At 28.9% G+C, this 13,205-nt stretch overlaps 1 protein-coding gene across 1 annotated transcript in view; it reads right to left on the bottom strand.

Moving 5' to 3' along the window:
• Nucleotides 1-13,205, bottom strand: part of dym (dymeclin) — a 92,350-nt gene that overhangs the window by 17,031 nt on the left and 62,114 nt on the right. Inside the window, exon 15 of the mRNA XM_051093342.1 lies at nucleotides 1,803-1,985. Coding sequence (XP_050949299.1) covers nucleotides 1,803-1,985 — 183 coding nt within the window. The remainder of the gene's footprint in view (nucleotides 1-1,802; nucleotides 1,986-13,205) is intronic.

Here is a 13,205-nt window from a genome sequence, read left to right as displayed (position 1 = left end):
TTAATTTTTATTTTTCTTAAAAATATAAATTTTATTTATAAAATGTACTTCTATGTATAATTTTAACAGATTAGAATATCAATATATATTAATTCTTTTAATATATATTTTTCAATCAATTAAAAAATGTGGTGACACTTTACAATAACATTTGTTAACTACATTAGTTAACATGAACTAAGAATGTCCAATACTTCTACAGCATTTATTAATCTTAATGTTAATTTTAGCATTTACTAATGCATTATTAAAGTCACAAGTGTTTGTTAACATTAGTTAACACACAATGACATAACAATAAACAGTCATATTTTTATTAACTAACATTAACAAAAGATGAATAGTGTAATAAATGTATTGTTTATTGTTCATGTTAGTTAATACATCAACTAATGTTAACAATTGACACCTTGTAAAGTGTTACCAAAATATTTATTTCATACATTAAATGTATTTTATAAATAACATTTAGTATTTAAAACTATTTTTAAAATGTATTTTCATCTAATCAATTAAAATATCAATGTGTTTTAATATGACAAATAATATATAATATTAAAATTATATATATATTAATATTAATTGTATTATGTATTATTTATTATATTAATTGTGTTTTGCACTCATTGAAATATGGAATACATTTTAATAGAATACAACTTTACCACCTTTTATATAAATATAAACATATTTTTATGTAGAATTTAATCAATGAAACAACACATTTTATATAGAAATGCATTTTTTGAAACGTTTAATATTTGAAATATAAATATATATATTTTATGTATTATGGCTAAATTTATAAATATTTTAAAAATATATATTTATTAATATTACTTTTATTATATTACTTATAATACTTATAAAAATTAATTGTGCTTTTGTGCTCATGAAAATAAGGACTTTTGTTTTTTATATAAAATAGGAAAAAAAAAAAAAATTATATATATATATATATTAAAATATTAGCAATACTATACTATGTAACTAAAAAACAGCAACTGTGATATTATTGTGATAGCATGATTTGTAAATAAATTCAAATACACATTTTACATATGCATTTGTATATACTGTTTCATTATATAATATATAATATACTATATATATATATATATATATATATATATAAAATGTAAAATATTAATTTAAAAAAAAATACAAAATATTATATATAACATATTAGATAGATACTATTGTTTGCAATACTTTTTAATTTTACTTTTTTTTTTTTTTTAGCATGCAGTGTATAGTATATACTGTGTATACTAGCACTCCAGCCTCTCTTGAGTTTTAGATGAATTTTTAAAGTGATCTGTGGATGCATTTTATTCTGTGGTGTGTGTTTAAGGCTGCAGTGAGTCATGCAGCATTAATGCACCAGTGTGTGCGTTTAAAGAGAGAATTAACTTCCTGCCTTCTGTAGATTACCCAGAAACCCCCTGGGCTTCTACTGCACAATATAACTGCAGCAGGTCTAGTGCAAATCTCTCTACATCTACAGTATATGAAGGGTTTTGTTTTGAATTGCACAAATGCAGGTAAAATAAATATATATAATATATAATAATAATAATAATAATGAATATATTTTTTAATGTCTTAACTACATGTCAATGCTTTGCATATGTATACTTTATTATTTTTGTGGCACATGTGAATTAGCATTAACAGAGTTGCTGCCAATGAAGTGTGTTTCAAATCAGTCACTTGTAAGGTTCAGTTTCAGTCAGTTTGTGTAGACAATAGAGATCTCACTAGGGTTTGGACCAGAGCAGAAACACGCAGTCGCGTCTCACCGTGTCGAGGTTCTGCATGATATCCTGGAAGGACGGATGTGATCTGAATTGCTCGAAGAGTTCCCGCTTGTAGAGGAGCGCATACAGCAGGTTTGGGTTGTGATGGAGCGAATTACTCAAACAGGAGTTTATAATCTCCAGCATCATTCTGATCACCTCCTCAATGACGTTCAGATCCTGAGCCTGAGAGACAAAACAGAGAAAATACAGTAAGTAATGACACAAACATGCATCACAGTTTCCACATAAGTATGAAGCAGCACAATGTTTTCAACACTGATAATAATCACAAATATTTCTTGAGCCGCAAATCAGCATATTAGAATGATTTTAGAAAAATCATGTGACGCTGAAGACCGGAGTAATGATGCTGAAAATTCAGCTTTGATCGCAGGAATAAATTACAGTTTAAAATATATTGCAATAGAAAACAGATATTTTAAATTGTAAAAATGATTTATTTTTTTTAATGTATTTTTGATCAACCAAATGCAGCCCTGGTGAGCAGATGAGACTTGTTAAGAAATGTTGCCGAACGAAAATGATGGCCAAACATGCTGTCTAGGAAGGTGGCCAATAGTGCAGCGTAAAGCACACTGTGTGTGTGGGTTAAATGGGTTATCGTTTCCCTGTGCTCTGCTGCAGTCTGGGCCGTAGCACTTTTTCTGGGTCACAAAACACACACACACACACACACACACACACACACACACACACACACACAAAAGTGGCAACACAACTGCATCATCTCTCTCTTTCTGCTTCTTCATCTCTCTGTAGCCACATCATATACATTTCAAGCAGCATATTTAAGCATGTTTGATGGCAGAGCTGTATGGATGTATATACTGCGTGTGAGATGTTATCAGCTTTTACAGACAGTCTGGTGTCTCTGTGTTACCACCAGTCTTCACATCAGCAGTTTGTTCAGTGCAAACCACAAAATCTTACAGACACTGGCCTAAACCTGGGGATGATTATAAAGCAATATATCTTATGAAATTAAGAGTGTATTATTTATTATAAAAGTGATTTTTATATATATATATATATATATATATATTATATCTTTTATTATTTATATTTTTTTATATTTTATTCAGTTAACATTTATCTTATTTCAACTAACAAAAATGTTTTTTTTTTAATGTTCAATCAGGTTAGACTGAATGGAAATGAGATGCTGCTTTGGCAATTAGGTGAAATAAAGTTAAATTATATTTTTCTATTATTTTACTTTATTTTAGTCATATATCTGTTATATATATATATATATATATGTGTGTGTGTGTGTGTGTGTGTGTGTATATAATGAAAACAAAAAAAGAAAGGAAAAATAACAAGACAAAAGGAAAAAAGAATAAAGTAAAATAAAAATAAAACAAATTTTAAATAAAAGAAATAAAACAAGAAAAAAAGAAACGAGAAAGAAAATGTATACAAATAAATTAAATAACAGACATATGAACAATTACTTAATAAATTAACTATCTTTAAAATAAATTAACAAAAATTAAAACAAAATATACAAAAGAGAAATATAGCAAGCAGCGCTATAGGTATTTAAGCACATGAGGAAAAAGACATTGCATATTATTTAGCAAGCCTGTAACCACCTAAATTAATTATTAAAAAGCATTTTTGTCAAATCCAAGTGATTGGTGTCCTATCATCCTAAAACTTTGCATGCTTTATTAGAATCACCTGTCGCATGTGCTCAGCAGGTTTTGTGAAGTTTTGAGTTTTCATTTAGGCTTTATAGGCTTTTGGGTATATTTTCTAAAGGCCCCTTTTCTAAATGACCCCATTATAGCTTCCCAAAGGATAAATTTCAACATGTTTTTGATAATTATTGACCTAGACAGTCCAGAGAATTGCACTGCAGTGTTCTTTTTCCAGACTGACCAAAAAACAATCATTAGACGATTGACTGACAGCAGTGGTTCTAGAGGCAAAGTTGTTCGGAACGAGGAGGGCTATCATACGATATGAGCATCCCATGTATGTGCGGAAAATTTCTTTTAAATTTCTCATAGACCTTTAGGGCTGTGAGTCAAACAGGCCCACCAAGTTTCGTTCTGACTGGCCTCTGTTAACCTTGTTTAACCTCAAACCAAGTCCAATGGTGGCCATGTTTTTGAGATACGCAAATGTCCTTGTAGACACTTTTGGCACTTTGGACCAAGACGGTGCACAGTGATTTTCATGTTGATATGACAAATGGTTGCCTAGTTATAGCCATTTTTATGTTTTTTCTCTCTTATAGCGCCACCAAGTGGCCAATCTCCGCATTTTTTTTCCTGTGACCTTAGATTGGGCTCTTACATAAGTGTGCCAAGTTTGGCGAAGATATCTCATTCCGTTCAGGAGTTACAGCCATTTTTCAAAAAGTGGGCCGCCCCTTTCGAAAGTTTTGGCGTCTCTTTGTGATGGTGAGTCAAAACTTTTTTTTTATAATTATTTATAATATCTCCAAAGAATCTTTCTGCACTGGTTTGATTCCGATTGGGCGAAAAACACAGGACTAGTTTGCAAAAATAGGTTCTGCAAAAAATGTGAAACACCCCAAAATTTCGGGCCTCACTTGAGCCTGCGACGGTTTAGGAGTTATGAGCGATTTCATACTTTTGATTGCTGTAGCGCCCCCGTCAGGCCGATTGGGGCGAGCCTTGGTGACGTTGTAGGTGGTGTGAGTACTACCATCCCTCCAAATTTCAAGTCTCTACGACTTACGGTTCGGTCTCCACGATCAGTTTTACGTGGAAATCGCTCATTTGAGACCATTCTAACAATTACAACATGGTTTCAGCGCTACGTGCTTGAACCCCTAAAAAGATAATAAAGGGGAAAAGAAAGAAAAGAAAAAGAAAAAATAGAAAGAAAACAGGATAAAAGAGATAAAATACTAAACTATTCATAGTCCCTGTTTCAGAGAGAGTAATTCTACGATTCTTCTCTTTAGTGACAATGCATTTGACATCTAAGATGATTCAAAAACATGTTTTCTATTAAAAATTGCATTGATTCAGTTGAGAAAAAAAGACTTCAATGTACTGCAGCATGTCACGTCTCTGAAGAGACTTCAGTCTCTGACCTTTGACCTTCTCATTTCCTTTTCTCCCACTGTCCTTCTCTATAGAGTCTCTGCCTGCAGCCATCAGCCTCCTCTTTATGTTATTTATCCGTTCCTTATTCTCATCACTGATGTCAGATTTTGAGCCACAAATCTCTCCGGACAAAAGCAAGTCAATGGAACAGAATGTGCAAACGGGTTTCCATAGGAACACACACACACACACACACTCTCGTGCAAACACACACAGAAATACCACATCAAATGCTCTTTGTGTGGAAGCTAACTGAAGTGATTTTAGGAGATGACAGATCAGGGAAGCTTGCAAAAGAGCCCGGGAATGAACAGAAACACACAACTTTATGGATTTCACTACAATGACTGACAAACAACCACAGTGTCGTTTAAAACACAATTCCTGGAGGAAATACAAGAAAACTGAGCTGAGATAAAAGAATGAAGAGAGAAACAATAGAGAGAGAAACAAAGTAAAAAGAAAACAAGAAAAAAAGAGAGAAAATATCAAACAAAGAAAAAAGGAAAGCAAAACAGGAAAGCAAAAGAAACAGAAAGAAGAAAACAAGAAAAAAGAGAGAAAATATCAAATAAAAATGAAAAAGAATAATAGAAAGGAAATGAGAAAAAAGAAAAAAAGAGAAAAAGAAAATAAAAAGTACAAAAGAAAAAAAGAAAAAGAAAATATCAAATAAAAAATAAAACGAATAATAAAAAGGAAATGAGAAAAAAGAAAAATTATTGAAAATAAAAAGATAAAATGAAATAGAAAAATAAAAACATGAAAAATAAGGAGATTAAGAAGCAAAAGAAACCAAAAAAATGAAAAGAAAACAAGAAAGTAGAAGAAAATAGAAAATAGTTGAAAAACAAAAATAGAAAAAAATGAAAAAGAATAATATAAGAAAAGTATAAAAAGAAAAAAAAAAAAGAAAAAGAGAAGCAAAATTCAAAACTTAAAAAAAAAAAAATATATATATATATATATATATAGAGAGAGAGAGAGAGAGAGAGAAAATAGAAAAAAAGACAAGCAATGGATAAACAGAAAAGAAGAAAAAATTAAATTAATTAAAAATTAAATGGAAGAAAAGATACAAGTGAAAATTAAAAAATAATGAAGAAAATAAAAGAAAAAAGAAAATAAACAGGAAAGCAAAAGAAACAAAAACAAAGTAAAAGAAAAAAGAAAAAACAGAACAAACAAAGGAAAGAAAATAAGAGAAAGAAAAGAGAAAAAGAGTTGAAAATAATTTAAAAAATATAAAAAGAAAAAAGAAAAGAGAAACAAAATATATAAAACTAATATAAATTAACTTAAAAAAAATAGAAGAAAAGAAAATGGGTTAAAAAAAATGAAAAGAAAAAAAAAAAAAAAAAAAAAAAAAAAAAAAAAAACAGAAAAAGAGAAAGAAAAGAAAAAGGGAAAAGAAACTCATCATGCAGCATTTGTGCTCCGGATAAGAATGATTCCTCAAAACATCAGAATGACTCGTCTTAGTTTAATTAAGTCAGTTTCCTTCAGCAAACACTGAGATCTGAGAAACACCCAGATTAGATTTACATAAAGCACCTCCGACTGAATCAGTCTCACAGCAGCACCGGTGACGGGCAGAACGGCGCCTTTACTGGAGAGACACCAGGTTTTGGCAAGACGGTGGCCTTGTAAACCTGCGCCATGATTACTGCGGTTTATGTTCGGTCTGAGACTCACGCAGATGAATTCCACTGGAAACACACACACACACACACACACACACACAACAATAAACCGCCTTCAGTGTCCCCATACGGTACCATCTGTTAATACCTGAACTGCAACAACAAAAAAAAAAAACACCATATTTGATGTCAGGTCACGTTTAAAGGCAAAATCTGACCCCAATGCATGATGCAAGACCCTGAAAACTTGTTCTTACATCAGTTCTCCATGCAAACCCTGACCCAATGTTGTTGCATTAAAGATGAAGTGTGTTATTTTGGTGCCTCTAGTGGCAGCAAACAGAACTGCAAAAATAATGACTGATTTCAAACAGGTTTCCTGAAAAAAGTGCATTAAATAGATCTCTCATAATATTTCTGGCTTTAAAATAAGGGATGTGATGAAGTTCATTAAACAAAAGTAAGTTCAAGCATATAAATGTTAAGAATGATATCAACTTCAAAAGATTTCAAGCCATTTTGAGATTTCAAAAAGAAAGAAAGAACAAAAGAAATAAAATTTGAACAGAAAATAAGGTACAATGAAATGAAAAGAAAAAGGAAAAAGTAAAAAGGAAAAAGAAAAAAATTATACTAAAAATTAAATAAAAAAGAAAAGAAATAATAAAAAAGGAAAGAAAAAAAGAAAAAAGAAAGCTAAAGAAAACAAAAAGAAAATAAGATACAAGTAAAAGAAAAAAATGAAAAAGAAAAGAAAGGAGAAAGAAAAGAAAAATAGATTATAGAGAAGTAAATTAAAATTAAGATAAATTATAATTAAAATTTAAGATAAATTTAAAGATTACAAAAAGAAAAAGAAAATAAGATGAAAAGAAAGGAAAAGAAAAAATGAAAAAGAAATAAGAAAAAATATATAATAAAAAGAAAACAAACCAAATAATAAAATAAAAAATGAAAAAGAAAGCTAAAGAAAACAAAGAGAAAGAAAATAAGATAAAAGGAAAAGAAAAAAAGGAGAAAGAAAAATAATAGATCAAAATAAAACAGAAGTAGGTAAAGAAAGAAAGAAAATTAGAAAAGAAAAAGAAAATGAAAAAGAATAAACACAGAAAGACAAAAATATATAATTAAAATAAAATAAAATAGACAAAAATAAAAGAAATAAAACAGAAAATAAAAATATACAATAAAAATTAAATAAAAAAGGAAAAATAAATAATAAAATAGAAAAAAGAAAAAGGAAAAGAGAAAGAAAAAGGAAAAGAGAAAGAAAATGAAAATGAAAACTAAAATAAACTAAAATAAATAGATGAAAGTAAAATAAATTAACTTAAAATACATAAATGTCAAGAAAGAAAGAAAGAAAGAAAGAAAAAGAAATGAGAAAAAAACTGAAAAAAATGAAATAAAAAATAAAAAATAAGAGATCACAAAAAAGAATAAGAAAATAAGATAAAAGGAAAGGCAAAGACAGAAAAATAGAATAAAAGAAGAAAGAAAAATATAATTAAAATAAATAAAATAGAAGAAAATTAAAGAAATAATACAATTAAAATGGAAAAGAGAAAGAAAAGGCAAAAGAAAACAAGAAGAAAAAAAGGAAAAAAGAAAAATATAACTAAACTAAAATAAAATAGATGAAAGTAAAATAGAAAAGTAAATTAAAATACATAAATGTCAAGAAAGAAAGTGCAAATAAGAGAAGAAAAAATTACAATGAAAAGGAAAAAAGAAAGGATGGAAAGAAAAAGTGAAAAAAGAAAACATGCCAATGTTGTCGCTTTAAAGCTGAAATGTGTAACTTTGGCGTCTCTAGTGGCAGCAAAACGAACTGCACAAATAATGACTGATTTCAAACAGGTTTCCTGAAAAACTTGCGTTACAGAGTACAGAGTGCTCGCAATATTCCCGGCCTTAAAATTAGGGAGTTTATCAAATAAAATAAGCAAATTAAATACACAAATGGAATTTTATTTCGACAGCATGGATGCTGAGTTTGCAGAGGCTGCGCTGGCAAAATCAACCCCAGCCGAAAGCCTCGCTCTGGGTCGCGTTCCTCACGCCTTCCCCTACCAACAGACGGAGGAAATTCCTGCCCCGGTTCCCATGACGACCCCCCACACGTCGGAAAAGATCTGCGGACGCAGCAGTCGGGAATATTAGCGGGGTGGGAGACCGTCGCCAGCGTTATTAACCCGAATTTAAGTAGATGCTTATGAAACAAACGAGCGGGACGGGATCAGACCAGACCTGGAAGTATTCGTCTAGACCTGCGCTTCGCAACAAATAGGTCGAAGCGGTAAACGACGGCGGAACTTGATGTTCAGAGTGAAATGTGGGCCGTGAAGCAAAGCCGGTTGAGAAGCGCCGGGGAAACCAGATCAAACTACAACCTAGAAAGAAGCTGGAGGTGTCTAGACAGAAACAGGGAGTGATAATTAGACCAGAAGAACGTAGGAGTGAATTAGGGATGAGAGAATCTGCTCTACAGTACAGACTAATGAGATTACACACACACACACAGAAAGAAAGAGAGGGGAATTCAGGTCAGATGTTAATGTGTGAACAACCTGAGTGTGTGGAACGGCAGACGGATTTTTAACAAATCCCACGCATAAAAACACACACACGCCTTCTTCAGACTCAAAGCGCTGCAGTAACTCATTCAAGGCTCTTCTAATCATCTGCACAGACTGTGCATCATCAGCAAGGTTACACATAACGGCGTTGGCTATTATTAGTCTGATTATTTATCACCATAACATTCATCAAAAGAGCTATACGCACTACTGTTCAAAAGTTTGAGGTCAGATGCTTTTTGTAAAGAAAGTAATATTTACATTCAGCACGGATGCACAAAACTGATCAAAGGTAATAGTAATAATCAGAAATGTTTCTTGAGCAGCAAATCAGCATATTATAATGATTTCTGAAGGATCGTGTGACACTGAAGACTGGAGTAATGATGCTGAAAATTCAACTTTGATCACAAGAATAAATTACATTTTACAATATACTCAAACAGAACAAAGTTATTTTAAATAGTAATATTATTTCACAATTTTTAATGTATTTTTGATCAAATTAACAGAGCCTTAGTGAACATTAAAAAATCATTAAAAAATAAAAACCAGTATAATGTAATAATTTGATGCCTGATTCATTAGAAGAGTGTAAAAACATGGACTACTTTACTCCAATCAGCCCAATCAGTGCACCTAATTTTAATATTTACGGTTAGTTTTTACTTTTTTAGGGTTAGCTTTATTTTTTATTTAGGGCTAGTTTGGTTACATCATAATCCTCAGTACATAAGTCAATATGACTCAGAGAGACAGAGAAACTTGGATATTAGTAACTAAAATTAAAACATATATATATATATATATATATATATATAATATTAATATTATATTATTTATTATTATATTATTTATTATTATATTTATATTCAGTAAGACTTTATAATAAGACATTAAAACCATTTTTTGTTGGTTGAAATAAAATAAAATAAAATTCAATGAAATTAAAAAAATTAAATAAATCATATAGAAAAATAAAATATTAAATATAAAAAATAAATTTTTTTTTTTAAATTTCAGTTAATAGCCAAGGGAACATATCTCATTTCCATTTAGTTAAACCTGATTCAGTAAAACTGGAGAAAAAAAAACATAATAAAAAAAAATTTTTAAACATTTTTTGTTGGTTGAAATAAAATTAACGTGAACTAAAATAAAATAAAATTAATTAATAATAATTAATTACATAAAATAATATAGAAAAATAAAATATTAAAAAAGAAACTTTTTTTATTTCAGCTAATTACCAAGGCAACATTTAATTTCCATTTAGTTAAACCTGATTTAGTAAAACTGAAAAAAAAAAAAAAAATGTTGGTTGATATAAAATAAAAAAAGAAATTTAAATATTGAAAAAAGAAACTTCTTTTCTCAGCTAATTGCCAAGGAAACACATTTCATTTCCATTTAGTTTAACCTGATTCAGTAAAACTGAAAAACAAAAAATTGAAACCATTTTTTAAAAGTAGAATTAATGTGAACTGAACTAAAATAAACTAAATTAAATAAAAAAATAATTAAATAATATAGAAAAATAAAAATATATATTTTTTTATTTCAGCTAACTGCCAAGGGATGATGTTTTTTTGTTCAGCAGAATTAATGTGAAATAAAATAAAATAAAATACATTTTTAAAAATTAATTAAATAATATAGAAAATTAAAAATAATTTTTTATTTTATTTCAGCTAATTGCCAAGGGATGATGTACTAAAACTGAAATAAAAAATTAAAACTATATAGGCATATTACAAACAAAAACTTGACAAAAAAAGACGTATTTAAAACGTATTTAAATCAAAATAGAAAACAAAACAAAACAAAAATAAAATAAAATAAAAAAATATCAAAATAAAAAGAGAAAGACTGTTTTGAAATTCAGATTGTGTACATGCATTGAAAAACAGACAGAAAGGAACAGGAAGTGCACATGCATCCAGTTCCAGACAGTCATTAGTCATCAGTGAGAGAGCCGTCTGTGTGCATACGTGCATGAGCGCGCGCGTGTGCTCTAATGATCAGCTAATGACTGTGATGTCAATACCGTCTCAGCCAGAAAGAGGCAACTTGTGTCTCCATGGTTACAAGCCCTTACACTCTCAAGCAGAGGTCAGGTGTCAAAGGTCAGGGCGAGAGGGAGCAGCTTACAGTGACGCCGAGAGAAACGCGAACGGTCGGCATGGCAACAGTCAGGTAAGGCACAGAACAAACAGAGATTCATCTTCAAGGTGAATCAGGCGTGTTGCAGAAACAAAGCGAATCTTTTAGTGCTTCGCTGAGATTTGAACACGGCTCATCTACCCGCTTTGACGCATTACGATCAGCTGGAGCACATACTGGCTTTTGGAGGACGGGAAGCGATGTGCCTCCGTGAAAACGGCCGTCTGTAAACACTCCAGCTGCTGCTGCGACCATCAAAAGAGCCTTTAAACGGCGGAGATGAGACGACAATCACACAGTTGTGAGGAGACAGATGGAGAATAAAACCAGAGAGGAAAAGAAGGGCAGAGGAAGAGACGAGCGGAAAGTCTGTGCGTCTTTAGGGAGACGGTAAATGGGTCGTTTTCTGACCTGTATTAAGACACTGAGACATCCCATAATCACGGCACAGAGAGCAGCGCCAGCAGTCTGACTCTCTCTTTCTACAGATCATGATTATTAGATTTATAAGCAAGACTAAAACCGTAAAAGGTATTTAATTCATTTTAAATTACATTTTAATTAAATGTTAAATTAAATTAATTAAAAATTCAGCTAGTGGCCACTGCAACACCTCAATCTGAAATCATGTTTAGCAAAATTACTAAAATTTTCAAATTTAAAAAAAATAAATAAATAAATAAATAAATAAATAATTAAATAAAATAAAATGTATATTAAAACAATTCAAAATATATAAAAAAAATCAAATAAAAATATATAAAATACAAAAATTCAAATTCATTTTAATATTAATAAATATTAATATAAATTATTAAAAATAATATGAATAAAAACAATAATAGTCTCTCAGTGATAGTATGAAAGTAACAGTGATACAGATATACAAGAGAAACAGAAAAACTGTCTAAAACTAAAACTAGTTAAAAAATACTTTATTACTTAAACATGAACTGAAAATAAAATAATTATTTTTATTTCAAATAAAAATGTATTTCAGCTAATTGCAAGGGCAACATTTCCCATTTTCGTTTAGTTTAACATAAAATGTAATTTAATTTAAATTAAATTAAAAAGAAACAAAACTTTTTTAAAAACAATGACAAAAAACAACAAAAATAAAAAAAACAAAAACATTACTAAAACAAAATGAAAATGGAAAAAAATAAACTAAACTTAAAATTAAAAAATAAAAATACAAAAATAATAATATCAAAATATTAACAAAAAAAAACAGTTACATGAAAAAAAAACATTAAATGAAAAAAAATCAGTTTATTATTAGTTTATTTCATTTAGTTTAAATTACTAAATTTCAATCAGTACCAATATTCAATATTTCAATCAAAATGAGAATGAAAATACAAAATAAAAATACAAAAATAAAATATCAAAATATTACACAAAATAACTGATAATAAAAATATTTTTAAATAAAATTTAATTTCAGCTAATTTCAAAGGCAATGTGTCATTTTCATTTAGTTTATCTTAAAAATAAAATTAAATTAAATTAAATAAAATTAAATTAAATTAAAAAATAAATAAAATTAAATAAAATTAAATAAAATTAAATTAAATTAAATTAAATTAAAACTAAACTACCCAGGGATATTAAAAAGAAACCAAGCTTATAAAGCTTACAAAACACAACAAAATTACTAAAACGTATTTAAATGAAAATAAAAAGAACAAATAAAAATGGAAATCAAATAAAAACAAAAAAATAAAAATAAAAATATCAAAATATTAACAAACATTTTTTTTTTTTTTTTTCTGGTAATTGCAAAGGCAATGTTTCACATTTTCAAATAAAAGAAAATATAAAAATATATAGGCATATAGTTTATTGTCATAAAAGAAACAAAAACATAAAAATGACATTAATTAGTTAATTTAGTTTAACTTGATG

This window comes from Labeo rohita, chromosome 21 (genome assembly GCF_022985175.1).
Source record: "Labeo rohita strain BAU-BD-2019 chromosome 21, IGBB_LRoh.1.0, whole genome shotgun sequence".
NCBI lineage: Eukaryota > Metazoa > Chordata > Actinopteri > Cypriniformes > Cyprinidae > Labeo > Labeo rohita.
Note: the sequence above shows the minus strand (reverse complement) of the source record. Positions and strands in the feature narration are given on the sequence as shown.